General features: G+C 39.8%; 1 protein-coding gene across 8 annotated transcripts in view; it reads right to left on the reverse strand.

The window, feature by feature from the left end:
* Positions 1-22,299, reverse strand: part of LOC123633855 (phosphodiesterase 4D interacting protein) — a 175,631-nt gene that overhangs the window by 97,964 nt on the left and 55,368 nt on the right. For all 8 annotated transcript variants that reach the window (XM_045544824.1, XM_045544823.1, XM_045544812.1 and 5 more), the window contains 3 exons: positions 5,445-5,521; positions 2,691-2,814; positions 2,305-2,480 (listed from right to left, as the gene is read on the reverse strand). In XM_045544824.1, the coding sequence (XP_045400780.1) occupies positions 2,305-2,480; positions 2,691-2,814; positions 5,445-5,521 (377 nt within the window). The remainder of the gene's footprint in view (positions 1-2,304; positions 2,481-2,690; positions 2,815-5,444; positions 5,522-22,299) is intronic.

Here is a 22,299-nt window from a genome sequence, read left to right on the forward strand (position 1 = left end):
CAGAGTCTCAGGGAATCTAGGAGGGAAGATCTGAAAGCAAATACAGCACCGCATTGGGAGTTGTGCAATGTGGATATGTATATAGAACAAAGCAACAATACAGAGACTTAATTCTGCTGTCACAAAAAGCCTTCAAAGAAGTGACGGTTGATGCCTTAATGAGGTTTGAGGAACGAACAGGAGTTCACCAGAAGAGGAAGACTTTGCAGTTGTTTCCCACAGAAGGAAGAGTACGGGCAAAATTCTGGAGACCTTACAGGGCTTCCTGTGCTTCTGGAGGCAACGTGGATTTAGGTTTGGATTTCAGCAATGCCTGAAACCATGTTATACAACATCCCAAATGCCAGTTTCTTCATCAATAAAATATAGTAATTCCCACCTCATGGGGTTGTTAAACAAGAATGTAAGGTACTCAGCTCAGCTGTATAGTAAGAGCTCAGCAAGCCTTAGCCATCATTACCATTACTAGTCTGGCATGACTGAAGAGTGTGGAGTTGTTGGGGGATGAACCTGGGAGAAATCAGAGGTTATATCATAAAAGGTTCAATGGCCATGTGAGGGAATGTCAATTTTATCTCCTCAAGGTATCAGAAAGCTTTTCAAATGGTTCTGCAATGACATGATCAAATTTGGGTCCCAAAAAGAAACATCGTGTGTACACCTGTTTTTTGCCTATTCAGTTAAAAGCTCCTTAAGGATTTTTTATGCCACCATAGTATTATGTACCTAAGAGGCTAAATTATTTGCCAATTTGATATTGCTGAATTCTCTACTTCAAAACTGCTCTGAACTGTTAGATTGAGATTGAATGAGAGGGGCAGGACTGGAAATAGAACATTTGGGAAGTTACTGCAGTAACCCTAATGGTAGATAGTGGTGACCTCAACAACTGCCCAGTTGCCTTAGGACAAAATCTAAATTTCTTACTTAATGTGCAGAGCTGGCCCAAGCACAGTGGCACATGTGCCTGTAGTCCCAGCTGCTTGGGAGCCTGAGACAGGAGGATTGCTTGAACCTAGGAGTTCAAAGTTGCAGTGAGCCATAATCGTGCCACTGCACTCCAGCCTTGGTGACACAGTGAGACCCTGTCTCAATAAATAAAAATTAATTAACTAATAATATACAAAGCAGGCACAACCAGACCCCTATTCCCAAGACAGCTTACCTCTCATCTTCCCCAGACGTTGTGCTCTAGTTACGTATAACTATTTGTAGTTCTTGAAATATTCCCTTCCCTGTGTCTTCTCTCCATGGTTTCTCCTTCTGCACAGAACATTTCCCTTCTCCACCCACTTTCTACCTGATTTCTTCTAACTCCTATTCATTCTTCAAAATTCAGATCAGATTTCACTTCATCCAGAATAGCTTCAATGGCACTGTCTTAGTCCATTTGGGCTGGTATAACAAAATGTCATAAACCACAGAATTTCTTTCTCACAGCTCTGGAGGCTGGGGAGTCCAAGCTCACGGCACTGACAGATTGGATGTCTGGCAAAGGCTCATCTCTGGTTCATAAAGGATGCTTTCTTGATGTACCCTCACATGGTAGAACTGGCTAACTAGCTCTCTGGGGTCTCTTATAAAGGCACTAATCCCATTCATGAGGGCTCTGCCTTCATGATGTAATCACCTCCCAAAGGCCCCACCACCTTGGGAGTTAAGATTTTAACATATGAATTGGAGTGGGGAGGGACACAAACATTCAGACCACAGCAGGCCCCTTGCTCTTTTAGTCTGGAATAGACCATCCAATATGTTGCCAGAACATCCCATGCTACTTCTATAAGAGGACTTATTAAAATCATATAACATGCTTCTTGGTGACAGGAACTGAGTCTTTCATTTGTGTAACCCTAGTGCTTAGCCCATATCAGGCATGTAACAGGTGCTCAATACATGTTTTCTGAATAAGTGAATTCAAGTTTCCTGCTTGCCACCATTTGACCACTTCATTCTTCTTTTTTTTTTTTTTTGGCGGGGGCAGGTAGGGTAGAGACAGAGTCTCACTATGTTGCCCAGGCTGGTCTGGAACTCCTGTCCTCAAGCATCCTCCCACCTTGGCCTCTCAAAGTGCTGGGATTACAGGTGTGAGCCACCATACCTGGTACAAAGTAAGTATTCTTAGGGATATCATTAAAGATTCAGCCCCAAAAAGAACATCTTTGGACGTGGGGCCGTAAAGTCTTGGAAATGGTGAAGGTTCCACTGTCAGTCCTTAGAAGGGAACACTGTAGCTGCTGTATGCTCTCATAGTCTCAAGAATGGGCAAAAACAAGTGACAAAAAGAGCACCAAAGGCACCTACTTGTCCCTCTGGGCCAGGGCCTCAGTGTATTGGTCAGGCTTGACCTGGTCTCCTGGTGCATCTTCCCTGTCCTTGGTGACTCCCTTCAATTTCTCTGAGAGCTCCAGGTTACACTCCTTCTCTGCTTCCACCAGAGCTGCCATCCGTGCGGCTTCATTTCTTGCTAGCCTGGATTCCTGCAAAAACAAAAAAAAAACAAAAAACAAAACAAAACAAAACTGAGAGGCTGCAAGGTCCCCACCTAGGTTAGGAGCCCCAAGATACAGAGTCATTTGATGAATTTGGAAGGAAAGTAGAGGGGGAAAGGGTGAATGCCAGAAGGCAGGGCAGTAGAAAAAGAGGTAAAAGAGGACCCCTCACCATGGGCTTTTGGAACTCCTGCTCACCTCCTGCAGAAGCTGGATCTTATTCTCCAAGAGCTCATAAACATGCTCCGTCTCCTGCTGTCGCTCCTCAAACTGGCGCCGGAGCTCGGCTTCATTATGGCTGTTGGGATTCTCCACGTCAGCCCTACAACCGCAGAGCATTGGCCAGTCAGAGGCAGACAAATGATTTAGCAAGTGGACCCACTAAGCTGGTTCTAGTAATTCTCAGTCGCACTGATAAGAAAAATGAAGCATTTTTCCCCTCTACAGTTTTCTGTGGAAATGATCTCTTCAACCTTTTCAGGTAATCTCTCAGGAACTCTAATTTCTTGTTGCTTGTCAAGCAGCATATACCTGACTCCCTAAAGCCTTCTTACTGCTGTAGCTTCAAAAGGAGGAACTTTCATTTGGAAGGCAGGTAGTCATCTCATGGTTCAGCACTCAGCATTCATATTCACTGTTGTCTGGCCCGGGACTCTTCCTTGTAGGCTACTTTTCTAGAAGGCTTTGCTAGTTCTCTTCCTATCTTGCTCTTTGATTTTAAAGTGTTCTTTCCATTTAGGTCGCTGGGACAGGGTATCCACTTGGACATCCACAGAAATGTTTTCCTCATTTACAGCCATTAATCAATCCATAGGAGACTATCCTGAGTCTGGGCACCTATCCAGAGGAGTTCCACCCTGTTTTCCCATGGTGCAGAGAGTAGACATTTAGTCTATGGAAGCCTGTGGTTTTGGCTAAGCTTTGCATCTCTGATATCCCCAGGAATGAATGTCCAGGCACTAGCATGGTGGGTAAGGTATCACCAGTTTATTTATAGGAAACAACAGCTGCCTTTAGATGTCTGAGGATTAGAAATATTGGGCCAGTATCAGGTGCTAAATGATCTTAATTCTGGTCTCATTTTATTTCTGTTTTAAGCCATTTGTTGTGAACCACGGGCCATCTTTGTATTCTCAAGGCAGAGAACGAAACTGAACCTTTATAGGCTCACAAAGTACTAAGACCAGTGGTACGCCAATATTTGACTCAGAAAGTTGTGTCCATGGATACCAAATGGGGCTTACCTAAAGATTACAGGATTCCTTGGTTGGTAGTGGACACTACTCAGCACTGTCCCAGAGGCTATATTTACCTGAGCTCCCTTGTCATCATATAGCCTTTTAGGGAGCATGGGGATCTTGGTCGTAAAAGAGACAAACGTCAAGGTAATAACCCAAGATCCCAAAATAGGCAGACCTCAGGAATCATCAACTTGTACTCTTACTCCACATTCAACTCCATATTCCTTGATAAATGCACTAGACAACCCTAACTACAATCTCTAGAGAATGGAAGTCGTATATTTTCTGAGTAACTCAGCCAGGAATGCCTGAATTAAGAGGCTGCAGCTGTTGTAATGTCAGAAGACCCTTGAACTTCATGCCAGAAGATGTGGGCTCTGCCACTGATTTGAGAAGACTTAGACTGTACCTTGGTTTTCTCATTCTCAAAATAGAATAATCTCACCTAATTCAAAGTTAAGATGACATAAAAATTTTTTTGAAAAGCATTACACAAATCTCAAAATTTATTACTAAATTGTTACTGTAATCTTTTCTAAAATCTAAAAGCTCTCTTAATGCTTTAATAATTATTAATAATACTAGCACATTGTGTATAATTTAATTTGGTTTTGAGTATTCTGATCTTGCTAGATTGTTATCCTAACTATCAAGAAATACTGTAGACATAGGAATGTAAGATCAGATTGATTATATACTGATCCCAGGATATAATCTGAAAATATTTTTAACAATAATTTTAATAATACTTGTCATTTAACACTAAGTTTTTAAAAACTATTAATTATAAAAATAACCATTTTAACGACATAAAAGTATATAAAGAAAAAAAATTAAGTCTGTTCCCCATCATAAACTCTGATCTCACTCCCCCCAGGACTAGCCATGTTAAGGAATTTCGTGTGTAACCCTCCAGGTTTTTCTATGCATAATCAAGCAAACACATGTACACACAGAGAGAACTGTTTGTATGTACTCAAAGAAGCTTATCACTCAGTATTTTTTCCTCTCACTTAATCAAGGACTTTGCACCAGACAATAATATAGAGCTAACTCATTCTTTTCAATAACTGCATAATAGTCCACAGTATGGATATACTAAAATTTTTTCAACTATTGCCCTATCGATGGATAGCTGTTTTGAGTTTTTTCCATTACAAACAATGATGCAACGATTTATTCTTTCACTCTAGTGCTTTTATTTATGAGGAACAGATTCCTTCTAGGGATTATGTGATCAAAGGAAATGCTCTTTTTTTTACTTTAATAGGTAGCACCACCTACCAAAAACGTCACAATTCACACTCTCACCAGTAGTGTTTAAGAGTGTGGGTTTTCCCCAAACATTATGTCAGCCCTTGATGTTATTAGTAGATTGATAATCTCTGATAAAGCTTATTTGCATTTGTCTCGTTTGACTAAAAGTGGAAGCATTCATTGTTTCCTGCTTAGTTGATTGCTATTTAATAGGAAGTTTATAATCTTAGGTCTGGTGAATCTACCAGTCCATGGCAAGGTCCATCTGGCCTAGTAACAAAGAGCCCAAGGGAAAGAAAGCACATGAAAACCTATTGCCTCAGTTCCCGAATCTGACACAGCGTCAAATGCCAGAGAGAAGAGTAAGGAATTTGGTTCTAAATCTGTTCCTTTCAGATAGATGAGCCAGACTGTGGAAAGGACCAGAGCTCATCCAGTCCAAACAACAGCTCACCATGTTTTATCCAGATGCTGTTTCTTGTCCTGGAGTTCTCGTTTCAGGCTCTCCACTTCAACCTTCAGCTCGATGTTCTGAAAAGCACACAGGCATGGGTCGTCATTAACTGCCACAGACCCTCTATCCTGAAACTAGGTTCCTTTTTGAATCTTGCCTGGGTCGGCAGCCTGTCATCTCGTCTCAGCCCTCTTCGTGACCCCTACAGGCATAAATGGGGCTTCAGATGGATTAGCAACCCAGTCAGGGACAAATGAACTGTGCCACTTCAGGATTTCCCCTGAGCTACAAACCTGTTCTCCCAAGCTACTCATCACTGCCTGGGATCATCAACACTTCATTCTCTAAAGCAACAGAGGACACAGTATATATTAAAACAAACTTTTCTTACAGCTCTGTCCCTGGAAACCAAATTGCTATATATGGACTTATATTTTTAAATACCTGGGGATTTAATTATTAAAGAAATTTGGTTGTGAACATTTTTTAAAAACAATAATTTGCTTTTATCATAAAATTGGACTTTTATAAATTGAGTTTGCTTAAGGTGTGAGAGAACTCTGATGATAAATCTATATAAGGAACAATTAATTTTTATTGAGGCGAGGCAACAAAAAGTAAGATTTTGGCAAAAAGAAAAAGGAAATAAAAACATTCCAAGTGCGTCTGGTGCAGGTCAAGTGGCCTGGTGTATGGTGAGGAGTATATTAATAGAAAATAGTCTGCAACTAGTTTGTGAAAATTGTGCTAAGAAAATAGCACAGTGATCAGTAGAGGTCAAAGATTCATCAAGGAGCTTTAAGCAAAGTATCATCATGATCAGGTCTATGTTGAAGAAGGAATTTATGGTAGATGGGAAGAAGATGGGTGAGTCAGGAGGCAACTGACCAGAGTAGGGATGGGGACTGTCTGAGGACAAAGAGGTACAGGGAGAAAGACTTAAAGGCATTTCAGGGCTTGCTGACTTGTGAGATTCAGATTAGACTGGAAGGAGGAACAAAGACGCTGAAATTTCTAGCATGTGGATAGGGATGCATTCTATTAACTAAAACAGGGGCAGGTTTGGGGGGAAACCCGAGGAAGAGTCTGTCAATGTTAGTTGAGGGATTACTTTATTTCAGCTTAGAGCTGTGTGTACAAAGATGAATTAGCCCCTTCCCTGATGTAGTCTATAACAGTATTAAGAAAGAAGAATGTTATTAACTAAAAAAGTAAAGAAGCCTTTAAAACAGAGGTTGACAAAATGATTGGCTGGAGTATGAAAAGCGGTATTGTGGGAACTAGAACAGTAGGAAGGATTTTACTCTACGATCACCATAAAACCACCACGAATATGCAGATTTCTAGGAGTTCAAGGCAACACACTACCCTAGGGTATTGCCTACTGTACTTGTAAAGCCATTTTCTAACCCACATTTTCATGCAGGGTGGTTGAAGCAAGAATACTAATTGGGAAAAGTAGAAACCTGGTTTAGATGTTTAAGAGTTACTTAGAATTAAAGAATTTTAGAGTTGGAAGGCAGTTGGACTCAAGGTATTTTAGATTATATCACTATAAGTTTCCAGCTGACACAGTGAAAGGAATGGTTGTTTCTCTCATAAGGTACTTTTGACTCAGGATAGAACATAGGTTGAGGTCAGATGAGTTTAGAGTATCTTAATTTCTTCAGGGTTTACATTATAGCATTTAAGAAGAAAATTATAGATCTGTCTTTTTAGGATTTCCTTTAAAGATATCCTTTTATGAACACAAAGAAGGGTTATCAGATTTAGCAAATGAAAATATAAGAATACCTGTTCAATTTAAATTTTAGATAAATTATTTTATTGCAAGTATGTGCTTTGCAATATTTGGGACATACTTATACTAAAACATCATATGTTGTTTATCTGAAATTCAAATTGAATCAAGCATCCTGTATTTTATCTGGCAATGCTTAATACCGAAAGATTAACAAATGGCAGCAAAGCATATTTCAATATTGTATGAGGAAAAGGCCCACGATCCCTATATCAATTTCATGGCCAGACACTATGAAAACTATTCATCTGTTCTAACTGATCAATCAGTGAAATAGAAGATTTAATGAGCAGTTGCTATGTCCCCAGCTTTGTGCTCAATACTAAGAGGAATGCAAATGTTATAAATATCATAAGAACTGGTCCCTAAGCTGGAGACTTTTCATAGAGGTGAAGTGATATTCATTCTATTGTAAGGGATATATAAAGATAGAGCAGTTTCCTCATCCGTAATATGGAGATAATTGTACCTTCCTCATTCTACCCCAGAGCGTTGTAAGACATACATAAATTAATACATGTGAAGGACTTAGAACAGTGTTTCAAACATAGATATAATAATTATAATTATAATAACATTATTATCACCATCACCATCAACAACACCAGCAGCATTATCATCCAGAGACAGCAGTTTGTTTTCAATGAGATCATAATATTTCACATGGATTTAGTACTCAGAATATGACGTTAAGAAAGAGGACTCCTAACTTTATTATTTCTACCACCAACTGATTCAGTTGTGTGACCTTGAGTAAAATTCTGCTAAGGCTTCTCCACCTGAAAAATAACAAAGATTGGGTAAAAAGTGATTTAAATCTCATATGAAAGAAAATGTGATCTATAATTATGAAGCATTATCAATGATATTCTTTTCGCCAGGCAAACCTATTAAATCAGAAAGCCTAGACATTTGCTAAATCGCCTCACATAAGCCAAAAATGCTTGAGCAGATAAAAAAAAAAACCCTCATGTCTGAAAATACACGAGGTCTGCAGTGACTGGAGGTACATAAATGACTGTGGCTAGTTCTCAGTTCTCAGTCTCATGATGTCACACGGAGAGTCTCTTATCTGGCATAAAATAAAGAGAAGGAAGTCCTCTGAAAAGGCCCTTACTACCATTTTGGCCTGAGAAATCCTTGAATGTTTAAGTAAAAACAAAAAACAGGAAATGTGGGAGGTAGTAAAAACATGAAGAGAACCAGTCTAAAGCCAGAAAGAATTAGGTTCAAATCCAGGTTCTATCACTTACCTGCTAGGTGATTTCGGGCAGGTGAACTAATCACTCTGAACCTCAGGTTTCTCATAGGTAGAGTGTGGTTGCTTTCCTTTCTAATGAAAACAATAACTATTTCACAAGAGATTATGTGAGGATTAAATGAGATAATGTGCATGATACATGTAGAACACTAACACTGCCTGGAACACAGCTGTTCAACAACCTTTGTTTACTTTCCCTTCGTATCCATGATAACTAGTGTCAGCCAACCTCAACCTCACCAGGAAAAACATTTAAATCTAAAGGGAAGAAAAATGGAAGATGTAAATTATGTAAGTTCTATCTGCTCTATCTAAATCCTAGATAAGAAAACAAAGTCAATACTTGGCCAAAGATTCACAGATTTGGAAGACCTTAGCATTTATCTGTTCCAGGTCTCTCATTTTAAAGATAAGGAAATTGGAACCCAGAAGTGTTGTCTCCAACGTAAAAGCAGTAACTGAAACCAGCACTCTACTTTTGCTTCAGCATTTCCCCCAGAAAGACCAGCTCAGGTGACACTGCCCAGTTTTGCCTGATTTAGTAGAATGTGGTAAGTTATAGAATTAAAGAACATGCTGCATTACCTTAGTCTTGAAAGAATATATGGAGGCAGTAAGTGTAGGGGTCAAGAACATAGGCCCTGAAGGCCAGAAGCGGGCTTGGCAAGTCACCTGTCCTCTCTAAAAGCCTCAATCTCCTCATCTATCAAGGGAATTGTAATGATACCAATCTCCTGTGGATGTTAAGGAGATTAAATAAAACGAATGAACAAAAAAAGCACATTGCACAGTGTCTGGCATACAGTAAGCATTCAAAAAATGTTAGCTATTATTAATTATCAAAACACAACAGGCCAGGTGCAGTGGCTCACACCTTTAGTCCCAGCAGTTTGGGAGGGTGGGGTGGGAGGATCACTTCAGGCCAGGAGTTCAAGACCAGCCTGGGCAACATTGCAAGACCCTGTCTCTACAAAAATTTTAAAAAAAAATAAAAAATAAAAAAAAAATAGCCAGGCATGGTGGCTTGCACCTGTATTCCCAGCTACTCAGTAGGCTGAGGCAGGAGAATTACTTAGCTTGAGCCCAGGAGTTTAAGGTTGCAGTGAGCTATAATCATGCCCACTGCATTCCAGCCTGGGTGACAGGGCAAGATCCTGTCTCTAAGAAAAGGAAAAAACAAAACAGAAACAACAACAACAACAATTTACTCTCTCTGACTAGGATGGCTGAAGTTCTCAGACATATCATGTATTAAACTAATGTTATGTCACAGAAAAGAAAGAAAATTATTACACTAAAGGTGTGCTATCCTAGTCACTTGCACACAAATACACACCCAATCTGAACCTTTTCACTTTAGCTTTGTCATTTTGAGATAAGTAGAAAAAGGAGAATGAAAAAAAGGGAAAGAATACAAACAGGAGAGACAAAAACTAGAATGACTTCTCCAGGCTTTAGCATTATGTTTATTCGACAGATAATAAGGTTTCTGACTTGCACACAGAATTGCTAAAATGCCTTAATCTCTACAAGATGAGATTCTAAATTTTATGATCAGTTAGTCTAGTGGATCAAAGTAATTTAATTTCATAGTTGCTACAAAATCCTACCACATGAAAATGCAAGTACAAATCAATTCACAGCATCAAAGTCTACTCCTTTTGCAACTACTTTCTGTAGAAAAATCACTGCATAGTTTATCACATTTTTCCATTCTTCATTAGTAAGTATGCATATGTAAGTTGCTAAATTCTAAGTATAGCTTAGGTGGCTCGCAAATTAACTGCATTTGCTCATTTTATCACAGACCTCCTCAGCTCTTCCTCCAGATATCTAAGGAAATTTATGTACTCAAGAAAGGGGAGCTGGGGACGGAAGCACCCCTTTTTCTTTGTCTCCAAAGGAGGGTTCACCCACCTAACTCAAGGAAAATTTTCAGTGATGAAGCTGAAATTAAATGATAAGAAACACAGTAAATTTTTACCATAATGTGACTACCTAGAACTCTATAGAGGACAGGGCTAACAAGTTTATAAATAAACTGTGTTTAATCAGACTTTCTCTGTGTCCACAGTTTGTTTTGTTTCAGGAAACATCACTTGACCAGAGTCTTAACAGCAATCCATGTTAAACATAGGATTCTACTGAAATGATTTCCACCCTGGTGTTTACTGAAAAGTTCAAGTAGGATAGGGTTAAAAGTTGGCCGGGCACAGTGGCTAATGCCTTTAATCCCTGCACTTCAGGAGGCTGAGGCAGAAGGATTGTTTGAGGCCAGGAGTTTGAGACCCTGTCTCTACAAAAAAATTAAAAAATTAGCTAGGTGTGGTTGGTACACCTGTGGTCCCAGCTACTCAGGAGGCTGAGGTGGGAAGGTTGTTTGAGCCCAGGAGTTTGAGGCTGCAGTGAGCTGTGATCACATCAATACACTCCAGCCTGGGCAACACAGTGAGACCCTGTCTCTTAAAAAAAAAAAGCAACCAGCAGTAACCAATTACCTGACTCCTTTCCAAACCTTCAATTTTTACTCTATAAGTTGATCCTTTGCTCATTGCTCATGTAATCTACAGTGTAGCTATCTCTTTTAAAAATAAGATTTTCAAAATTTGGCCCCAATAAAAGCCATGGCACAGTGAATCCTAAAAAACTACCTTTTAGAAAAACAAAGAGAAATGGCTTTGCCTGGTCAATTAAAAAAGTCTTAATCCAAAATGAATCAATTCTTTCATCATTGGATGTGATTATTACCCATGACATTAACTAAGTCAATAGTTTGCACACTGTCTCCTGCATAATACTAATATTCCACAAGACATCTCTGGAAATAAGAAAGGAAAGAGTGTTAACAAGTCTGCTTTGACTCTTTCACAGGCCTGGTTCTCCACTCTTAACAAGTGTGTTAGTGTTGAAAAGGACTTTAAAGGTCCTATGAGGAGTAATGAAGATATCTAAAATGTTATTTCTTATATTCAGTATGTTTGCAATCCAGTTGAGGAGATAAGAGCATAATTCCAAGGCTTGGATTAAAAATGCTAAAGGTGATGTTTGGTGGGGAGCTCAGACATGGCTGGCGTTGCCAGGTAAGGCTTAACAGGTAAGACATAGAGGGGTGGAGAAGGTCAGTATAGATAAGGAAGTACAGTATTAAGATAAAAATTGCTATCAACCCAAATGTGTAAGTACCATTCAGTAGCTCACTTATTTCAAGCGTAAATATTTGATACAGCAAAATTCTAGAACAATTTTTAAAATTTCATCCATCAACAGGATGGATGTTTATCCATGAATGGATAAACAAAATGTTGTGTATCTATACAATAGAATATTATTTAGCCATAGAAAGGAATAATACATGCCACAACATGGGTGAATCTTGAGAACATTATGATAAATGAAAGAAGTCAGTCACGAAGAACCACATATCATTCCATTTATATGAAATGTCCAGAATTAGCAAATCCACAGAGAAAAAAAAAGTATATTGGCCGGGGGGTGGGGGGGTGGGGGGGAGGATAGGGAAATTGGGGAGTGATGGTTGATGGGTCAGAGTTTCTTTTTGGAATGATAAAACGTTCTAAGTCGATGATGATGATGGCGACACAACTCTGCGAATATACTAAAACATTGATGTGTACATTATACACTTTAAATGGGGGAGTTGTAATGGTATGTGAATTATATCTCAATAAAATTGTTATAAAAATGTTTCAAAAAGCCCTAGGAAGTCTTAATAGTTATATTTCAATGATAATAATCATCACATATGCACTTAGAACAGTGTCTGACATATAGGAATATTATTGTTATATCTGAACTACAGAACAAAACTATACAATGTCTTCAGGCTTCTCTAACAGAGATTATTTATCAGTGGATATTTCAAAATCTCTTTCCAATCTTGCCGCTCCTCTTCAGCCCCCTAGTTACCCCCCTATTAGGCACTCCTGCCTCCTCACCAGGATCAGCGGACATGAATAGTCTCATATCAGTCCCTCCACCATTTACATTTTTCCTAAAGCATAGCTCTGGTTATTTCATTCCCTTCATCCAAAAATCTTTTAATGATTTTTAACTTTACAATAATTAAATTTTACACAACTGAGCCTGATCATAGAGTCTATTCAAAATTTGACCTCAATCTACCTAAATAGCTTTATTTCCCATTATTATCTCCCAGCCTAACTGGATTTTCCAAACATGCCATATACAATCTTGGTGCCACATCATTGTTCTCCCTACGCTTCATCGTTAAGTGCCACGTCCCTTGTGAAGCCTTAACTTTAGTCCCCCAATTAAAAGTAATTTCTCATGACTTTGATATTATGAGTTTTCATATTATCATTCTTTTTGTTAACATGGACATACGTATAAAAGCCTCATATTCTACACGTCTTATTTACCCTTTTAAATTACAGACTCTCTAAGGACAGAGTAAATGATGGTGTGGTGGGACTAGCCAGGTGTACTGGTTTTGCCTCTCAGCTTTGTGATGCTCAGACAGGAATTTAAGGACAGGTAGACCTAGGTTCAAATGCCTTTCTGCCACTTCCTAGCTGGGGGATTATTTGTGTCTAAGTTACATAACCTCTTACAACCTAATTTCCTCATCTATAAAATGGGGCTAAAAACATTACCTTGAGGGTTATAGAGAGGAATAAATGAACCTACGTAAAGTACCCAGTGCAATGCCCAATTCAAATAACTGGCAGCTGCCAGTACTCTGAGGTCCTTTCGGTGTCTTGCACCTGCATGTGTAGTGAGAGCATTGAATGAGTGGACCAACAAATGAACAAACCAACAAGGAACAGGTGGGCCCAAGGCAGAAGAAGTGGAGTGACAATGACATGTTTGTTGAGTGAGTGAAAGGGATAGATAATGCTGTGCGATTGTGTAGAAAACCTTTTATCTGAAATCTTTAAAAGACTTTCTCAGTTTTAAGCTAAGAATATTCTCTAATAGGCATATTACTAACCCAGTGGTGACAAAAGGTTGAATGCAATTTAGGATTCCAGTCTCCTCCTCTTCTACCTCTCATCCTCCCCTTTAAAAGTTCCACTCCTGTGTACTACATTGGAACTCAGAAGTAATCAACTGATTAAGATCTCTAGATCTTAAAGTGGATATTTTAGATGGAAAATTGAGTATGGACCCAGTATTAGATGGTGTTAAGGAACTGTTGTAAGCTTTTGGGGTACAATAATAGTATTGTGGTTATGTTTAGAAACAAAGCCTTATCTGTTAGAGTTATATTCTGATGTCTTTCCAGATGAAGTTATATGATGTTTGAGAGTTGGTGTAAGGAGTGGAGGACAGGAAGAAGAAAGAGCAGTGCGGGGAGATCAGTGAAAAGAACAGCAGAGTTCTGGAAACTGTTAAAGCTGGGTGACAGCTGGTGTATGGGACAGATACATGGGAGCTACTATTCTCTTTATCTTTGCTTATGTTTGAAATTTTCATAATGAAAAGTCAAAAGGAGCATTCTCATTATGAAAAGGTAAATGTCCATATTCTTTTTTATTTTTTCATTTTCATTTCTGGAATTACCTAAACTAAGGTCAGAGAGCAAAGAACATTCGGCTCCCCTGTAGCACCTTCTTTCAGGCACCAGATGACCTAAAATAGACTCAGTGGTGCTAAGTCTATTTCCCAGTATTGAGGGATAAAGAGAATAAACCTGCCTGTAAGCACCTCTCAAACTTGGGCGATGCAGAATACAACTGAGTGTGGGTCACAGGGAGGAAAGAAGAGGCATAAAAATAAATGACAAACAAGGTTCATTTAAACAGGAATCTGCAACTTCTTTAATTGGGCAGATTGAACCAATCAAAGCAGTTTTCTCACTTCACCTCTTACCAGCGTTCAGTCTCTTCAGCTTTCACATTGCTTCACCCACTTGCTTCCTCTCCCTTTCACCTGCTCACCTTACCCACCCTTTTAATCTGACACAGGACCACAACAACATCAGTCATTACCCGGCAGCCATTTCTGGAGATAACAGAGTTCCGAGTGATGTTGGTCATTTACGGGGAGATCGTTTCTGAGACCCACCCAGCCTTTGGTGGTACCACTCTCCTCTAAACACAAGGGCTCTTACTGATTGAGAAATCAGTCATCTGAGTGCCCCTGGATGCCACCAAAGCTTTGCCTCAGCTGCTCTCTGCCTAGGATGCCTTCTCTCCTCTTTCTAAACCTGTTCTTCATTAAGGTTCAGCTCAAACATCCTGCCCTACAGGAAACTCTCCCCAGCCCCCCAGTCAGAACTAATAATTCCTTTCTCTTCATTCCAACTGCACTTAGTTTATAACTATTACGACTATAATTTAACATCTATACTGAAGCCCTTCTGAAAGCAAAAAAGGGAGGGGTGCTATCATAATTATTTCAGGGCAATAGGCAAAAATCAAGACTGCCCTGAGTAAACCAGGACTCATGGCCCTCTGACATATATTTCTAGTATAGCACTCACCTCACTCTGCCTTTTATTAATTTAAAATGGCTGGCTCTCCTTCTAGGTTTTAGAAAAGTACTTAGCTCTCAGTAGCTTTCATTATAAATTTATGGAATAAACACTTTTATCTGCCTTGAATTGCTGACTTATATTTTAGTTTTGGTATTTAACTTCAAATTTGTGCATTCATAGGTGTGTGTTTCAACTAATCTGCAAGCTCCTTGACAACAGGGACCATGTTTTATTTTATATCTCACAGTTTGCTGCTGGACTAAAAGGAGGCACTAAAGAAACAAAGAGCTTGACAGCACACCAACGTACATTCATTGATAAAAATCAACAAGTAAAGTATTTATTGGAGTTTGAAGGCTGCCAAAACCTAAGTGCTTTTCTTGGCATCATAGTCCTTGACCTCAAGGAACTCTCAGCGTAATAGGAGGTAGGTTAGTGTCAGTGAGTGAAGGAAATGGGCATTGCACCTTTATAAGACAGTTGGAAGCAAACCAGAGAGGAGCAAGCCTTCCATAAAAGAGTCTTTATCTGGGACAAAAATAAATATGGGCCGGGCGCCATGCCTCATGCCTGTAATCCTAGCACTCTGGGAGGCCAAGATGGGAGGATTGCTTGAGGTCAGGAGTTTGAGACCAGTGTGAGCAAGAGTGAGACCCCACCTCTACAAAAAATAGAAAACTTAGCAGGGCATGGTGGCACACGCCTGTAGTCCCAACTACCTGGGAGGGTGAGGAAGGAGGATCGCTTGAGCCCAGGAATTTGAGGTTACAATGAGCTAGGATGATGCCACCACACTCTAGGCCAGGTGACCCAGAGTGTAACACCACCTGCATTGCTCATCTTTTACACTGATGTGAGCTACCCAACCACTAGTCAGAAGGTGTTCAAATGCAGAGCATTAAGTTTTTAGACTTTAATGTGGAGTGGAGGAAAGTCTTGATTTAGAGGTACAATCCTTGCCTTTCTACAGATTCCATGTTCACTATCTTTTATGGTGCAGGTAAGCCCCAAAGTAGACACATAGGTTGCCCCAACATGTGATAAGTGTCCTTCATTGCCAAGGAAAGGATACAGGGCCATGTCCTCAGCCTTAGTAACCAGAGGACTCTGCAAGGCCAGGGCATTCTCCTGCCAGAGCCTGCTTTAGCGTCCAGTTCCCCCAAAGAGATGAAAAAAACCAAGTGGAAAAGTTTCAGTTTGTACAATACAAGGATCCAAATCCAAATGGCTAAACTTCTTTGTTAAGGTCCTTGTTTCAAGCCCTACCTACATCAGTCCTTAGTAGGAACCTGAAAGCAATACCATTCCCTTCCCAGCCTGGTTTCCCTTGATTAGACAAATACAGACACCCATATCTGAGTAAGCACCACGGCCAAGGATGAGATCTAAGGAGACTAGGGGTTTAGACAGACATAGTTAGGATTTGTGTGTCTGTGTGTGTGTGTGTGTGTGTGTGTGTGTGTGAGAGAGAGAGAGAGAGAGACAGAGAGACAGAGAGAAGCAGACAGACAGATTATCTCACAAGTCAGCTACCCTGTCCCTCTGTCCAATGACCACTCTCTCTGTCTCATTGGGCAGAGGACAGGGTAGCTGACTTATGAGATAGATGCATTTGTTTATTCATTTGATTCTTCATCAAATATTTAGCAAGCATCTACTCTGTATGTGCAAATACTCTAATAGGCCCTAGGAAGATCAAGACAGACACAATTATAGGCTGAGAACAGCTGAGGCAAACCTTTGGTGGCATCCAAGGGCACTTATATGATTGATTTATCAATCAGTAAAAGCCCTTATGTTTAGAGGAGGGTGGTACCACCAAAGGCTAGATGGGTCTCAGAAACCCATCTCGGCTGTGAGAATTTACAGCTTATGGGGGTAATTAAACAGATGATTATAGCAGAGTGTAACAAATGGAAGAGAACCCAGAATCAGATAGCTGTATGGAAATGTGCACAGGTGGCAGATATAAATAGCAGCAGATACACAAATCAATGCGGGTCCATCATGTAACTCCCGACTTTAGCCTCTAAAGAAACACTCCTGGACCTAAATCAAGATATATCACACCTTGGGTTGCTCTTTCTCTCAACTTCTAGTTCTAGCCTTTTAGGGAGCAGCACTAAAAGAAACTACAGCACTGCCAAAGGAAAACAAAGAATCTAGTACTACTCTAGTATTTTTAGGGCAGTGGTATGGTACCATGCAAAGTATAGGTTTTGGAACTAAATTGGCCTGGGTTCAAATGCAAGCACTGTCACATTGTATTAGGTTGAACCATATGAAAATACAGAAATTCAACTACTTTTTTACAGTTTCACATAGTTCATCCTCTGTATTCTAGAGGTAAATTACTTTGACCTAGTTTCAGTTCCTTCGGATGTTAATTTTTTAATGGTGCTAATGTCACTACCTGTCAGGGACATTGTAAGAATTAAATGAGAAGATATAAATGAAAATACCTGACACATACAGGGTGTTCAATAAATGTTAGTTTCCCCAAAGGTAGTCAGACACATGAATCATAAGGAAAGATAGCTATTTCTGGTCAATACTGAGTTTAGGAACCCAAGAAAAAATAGATTAAAAGAGGTGTCTTTGGATTTTGATAGTGGGGGAAGCTGTATATATGGGGGGGCAGGGAGTAAATGGGAATTCTCAGTACCTCCTGCTCAATTTTGCTGTGAACCTAAAACTGCCCTAAAAAAATAAAGTTTATTTTTTTTTAAAAAAGAAGAATGAGAAAAATGAGGTGTTTTATTTAGACTGAGCACAGAATGCCCATATGCACACTGCCTTGGTATTTAGACTGATCTCCAGTTAAAGCCTTCTCATTGTGTCATGAGCTATTCATTCCCTGTGGTCACTCTGTTAGAATCTTGGTTGAGTCCCCAGAAGCCTCTGTTGATCTGTCCTAACTGAGCTGGCAAGTGAGAAAACACACACAAATACCAATGATCTCAGTGATGCTCTCCCCTCCCCGGGACATTCCTTAGCAGGACGAATCTCACTTGGCTGGAGCCTCCTGTTCACAAATAGGCCTCGCTGGGCTTAATTTAGCAAAGTTCAGGCCCCCTGCAAAAGCCAGGGATAAGGGTGAAGCTTCTGCAATCCCCCAGGACACCTTGTGTGGAGACAGGAACCCAGCCCCGCTGAAGGAGCTAAAGGGGGTATTCAGAACGGTTTGTTTTTCTCAGTTATTTAGGAACTGGAGTTTACGGGAACCATCCTTTACTTTCCCTAACTTCTCACACAAATGTTTTCTTTGGGCAGCAAACTATAGAACTTGGAACTAGGTAAAAACTTACTTTGGAGTATAAAAAAACTATGTTAATTTTTCTATAATTGGTACATAGGAAACCTATGGCTTGCTAAAAATTTTTAAATTATCTATGGCATCTAATACAATTAGGCATTTATTCCAAAATTTGGCTTCCAATTCTGGATTCACACTTGCTTTAGTCTCTTCTCTGAAAAGGATAAAGTCACTTGTTGGTGTTTTCCAAGGTCCAGGACAATTTTTCCTACATTGAAGCTTACACAACCAACTGGACTCTAAGTTCTAACATCTGGCAATCACTCCTTCCTTGGAAGCCTAGCTGTGTTCTGAAGCCAGGTCCTATGATCAGGCAACTCTTCTGAAGTTAAGCTTCTGCTCGGGACCAGGGACAGCACTTACCCTGTAGACTACAGATGCACCATCCAGGACAGCAGGCATGCGCCTCATGTGGCCATTGAACCCTTGAGATATGACTAGCCCAAGTTGAAATGTACTACAGGGATTTCAAAGACGTAGTACACACTAGATTTCAAAGGCTAAACACAAAAAAATAATTTAAAAGCTCATTAATAAGGTTTAACACATCAACTGCCATGTGAGTTGTATTTAACTCATGCTAGTTTTGAGCCCGGGGCCTCGTGAAGCATATGGAATTCACACATCTCTTCACCTTGGGAGCCACATGAACTATTAATATTTTTCCTGTTGCACATAACTCACACACAGAAAATAAAAAACAAATTTTTCATTAAATTAGAAAGGATCGTTTTGTTTTTGAAGTTTTTATTCTATTTTCGTAATAAAACACCGTGGCCCCAAGGAAAAAAATTTTTTTCTAGTGTGGCAGTCAACATGTTAAATGTTGATTTCATGTTGAAATGATATTTTAAATATATTAACATTAATTTCACATATTTCTTTTTACTTTTTTTTAACATGGATACCAGAAAATTTGAAATTACATGCATGGCTTACATTATTTTTCTGTTGGACAGTGCTGCTTTATAAAATGTTAGGAAAAAGATGTATTAGCTATAAGTACACCACATGATGACATATTTTGACCTGCACCACAGTTAATCCTATGGTCTAAGAGCACCTGAAAGAGTTTTGTGGGGTTATGGCATTCATCAACCGTCAAAATACAGAAATGACTCCAGCTAATTATGAGTGAAGCAAAACCATTGAGGCAGGGTGATACCAGGCACCACGCTGAACAAGAGTCAGCATCACAATACTACTCGAAGTATTTTCAGATCCCACATTCTTAAGTGTCATGAGGGTAAGCATTCGGTCTATCTTCTCACCACCGTATCCTCATGGCTAGCACAATACCCACACATAGAAGATGAGTATATGTCTACCAAAGGAATGAATGCTGTTCAAAATAAAAACATAGCCCACTCATAAAACAATTCTCACTGTGAAGAATTTCCTCTTCCTACTCTGTTTCTTTTCTCAATTTGTTTCCTACTTCAACCAACCTCTCTCTCGGAGAGACTGCCCAGTTCCAGGAAGAGGTGGAGGTTCAACTGGAGTACTGCAAGGCCCAGCTGGGCCTCTAGGGGTGGAGGGAGGAGACAGCAAAGGAAGAGGAGGTGTCTCCTCATCTACCTTTTCTGTACTGATGAGCCTCATCTGCAACTTCTAGGGTATTTGCAAGCAATCAACACAAATCTTCTAGAGCCCCATTATGGGCTCAACAATGTTTATGGTGAAGGCTATGGAGGAAGTTAGAGATGGATCTAGCCTACATAGTGTTTATAATCTAGAAGGAGAGATTTTTAAAATACATATACATGGAAAGATAATTGCCAGCCAGGGATTAAATAATATGTGCCAAATAATGTATCTGAACTGCAATTGCTGGAAGAACACAGAGAGGGAGAGAAAATTTCAGGCAGTGGTGATGAGGAAAGGCCCACCTATGCAGGTGGAATCTGAGTTAGATTCTGAAAAATAAGTAGAATTGGATATGCAGAGAGAAAGAATAGGGGTATTCCAGGCGTGAACATGGACCTGTCAGCAGGAATTAGCACACATGAGGGAGAGTAACTCACTCTAGGAATACGTTTGAAGATACCTGTGAGGGAATAAAGCTTGCTTCCTACCTCACTAAAAGGTAGTGAAGTATTGAAACACTGGAGACCATTATCCTAAATGAAGCATCTCAGGAATGGAAAAACAAACACCACATGTACTCTCTAATAAGTTGGAACTAATCTATGGGCACACCTGGGCACAGAGAGAAGTAAAAGTCATTGGAAATCAAGAAGGGGAAAGGAGCATGGAAGGGAGGGGTAAAAACCTACCTAACGGGTACAATGAACACTATCCAGGTGATAGGCACCCTAATAGCCCTCACTTAAGCATTATAAAAGCTATCCATGTAACCAAAACATACGTAGCCCCTTAATATTTTGAAATAAGAAGAATAAAATCATCAGGGTTTCCTACATATAAGATCATGCCTGCAAACAAATATAAATTTATTTCTTCCTTTTCAAAAAAAAATGAATATTGAAACAAACAGGAAAAAATCCTAACCATATCTATCCTACCACCACATCTATCCATCTACCAGCATCTGCATTCACGTACCCTGTTTTACCACTTATGACCACAGCTCAACTATCCATACTTCTATCTAAAGCCAAACCTTCCACTTATGCATTAAGTCCCCTTCTCTCTAATTCTCAAAAGCAACATCCAGAAAGTTTCCCCAATAGTTTCCTCCATCAATATTTCACTTTCTACTGGAAAATTCTACTGGTATATGAACATGCTATTATTTCACCTATCTTTTAAAAAATCCTCTATGAACTTCATACCCTTACCAGGTACTGTCCCATTTATTTACTCTCCTTTGAAACAAAACTCAATATAATCATCCAGGCTACTGACTCCAATGCCACTCCTCCCACTTTGTCTTAAACCCACTGCAATCAGGCTTTTGCTTCCACCACTCCACCAAAACTAATCAAGATCACTAATGACATTCATGTTGTTATTAATAAATCCAAAGGTCAATTCTTAGTCATCATATTACTCAAGATATCTGCAGCATTTCAAAACGTTGATCCTGCCTCGTGCTTTATACACTTTATTTGGCTTCTAGGACTTCAGATTCTCTTGCTTTTCCTCCCACTTCCATGGTTCCTATCCTCTCTGTCTGCTCATTCTTCCTCTTTTCTCCAAACTATTACAGTAACCCAGGACTTAGTCTCTGGTCCTCTTCTCTTCCCCTCTTGGTTAAGTCTAACTTGCTTGGTGATCTTCTATAGTTGCATGGCTTTAGATACCATCTATACGCTGATGGCACTCACATTTTCATCTCCAGCCCAACACTTTTGCCAGAATGTCAGGCTTCTATACTCAACTGCTTACTTGATGTAAAATGTCTAACAAACATCTTAAACACAAAATGTCCAAAATTGAACTTCTACTCTCCACCCTCAAACCTGCTCCACCCATAGCCTTCCCTATCTCAATTATAACCAACTCCACCCTTCCAGTTGCTTAGGCCAAAAACCCTGGAGTCTTCCTTGATTCCTTTCTTCTCTCACATTCCACATGCAATCCATCAACAAATCCTTTTGGATTTGCTGCCTTTACCATTTCCCCACATCCATGGCCATTACCTCAGTCTTCTCACCATCATCCCCTGCGTGGATTGCAATAGTGGCGTCCTAACAGTCTTCCTGGCTTCTACTCCTGCCCTTCTAGGGCCTGTTTGCAATACTGTAACCAGATTCATCTTTTCAACAGACAGATAGGACTGTCATTTGTTAGATCACTCCTCTGCTCAAAGCTCTACAATGGCTCCCCACATCACTCTGAATAAAAGCTGAAGTCTTTAAATTCATCTACAAGGGCCTGTCTGATCTGCACCAGCCCCATCACCTCCCAGCATTCTTACCCTTTCTCATGCTGCTTCAGCCACAGTGGCTTTTCTGATGTTCTCTGCCTGGAATAGCCTTCCTCCAGTTATCTATTGGGCTAACCCTCATCTCCTTCAAGTTGTTGTTTAAAAATCATTTTCTATGGTATAGT

The sequence above is a fragment of the Lemur catta genome, chromosome 3, assembly GCF_020740605.2.
Source record: "Lemur catta isolate mLemCat1 chromosome 3, mLemCat1.pri, whole genome shotgun sequence".
In the NCBI taxonomy this organism is placed as follows: Eukaryota; Metazoa; Chordata; class Mammalia; order Primates; family Lemuridae; genus Lemur; species Lemur catta.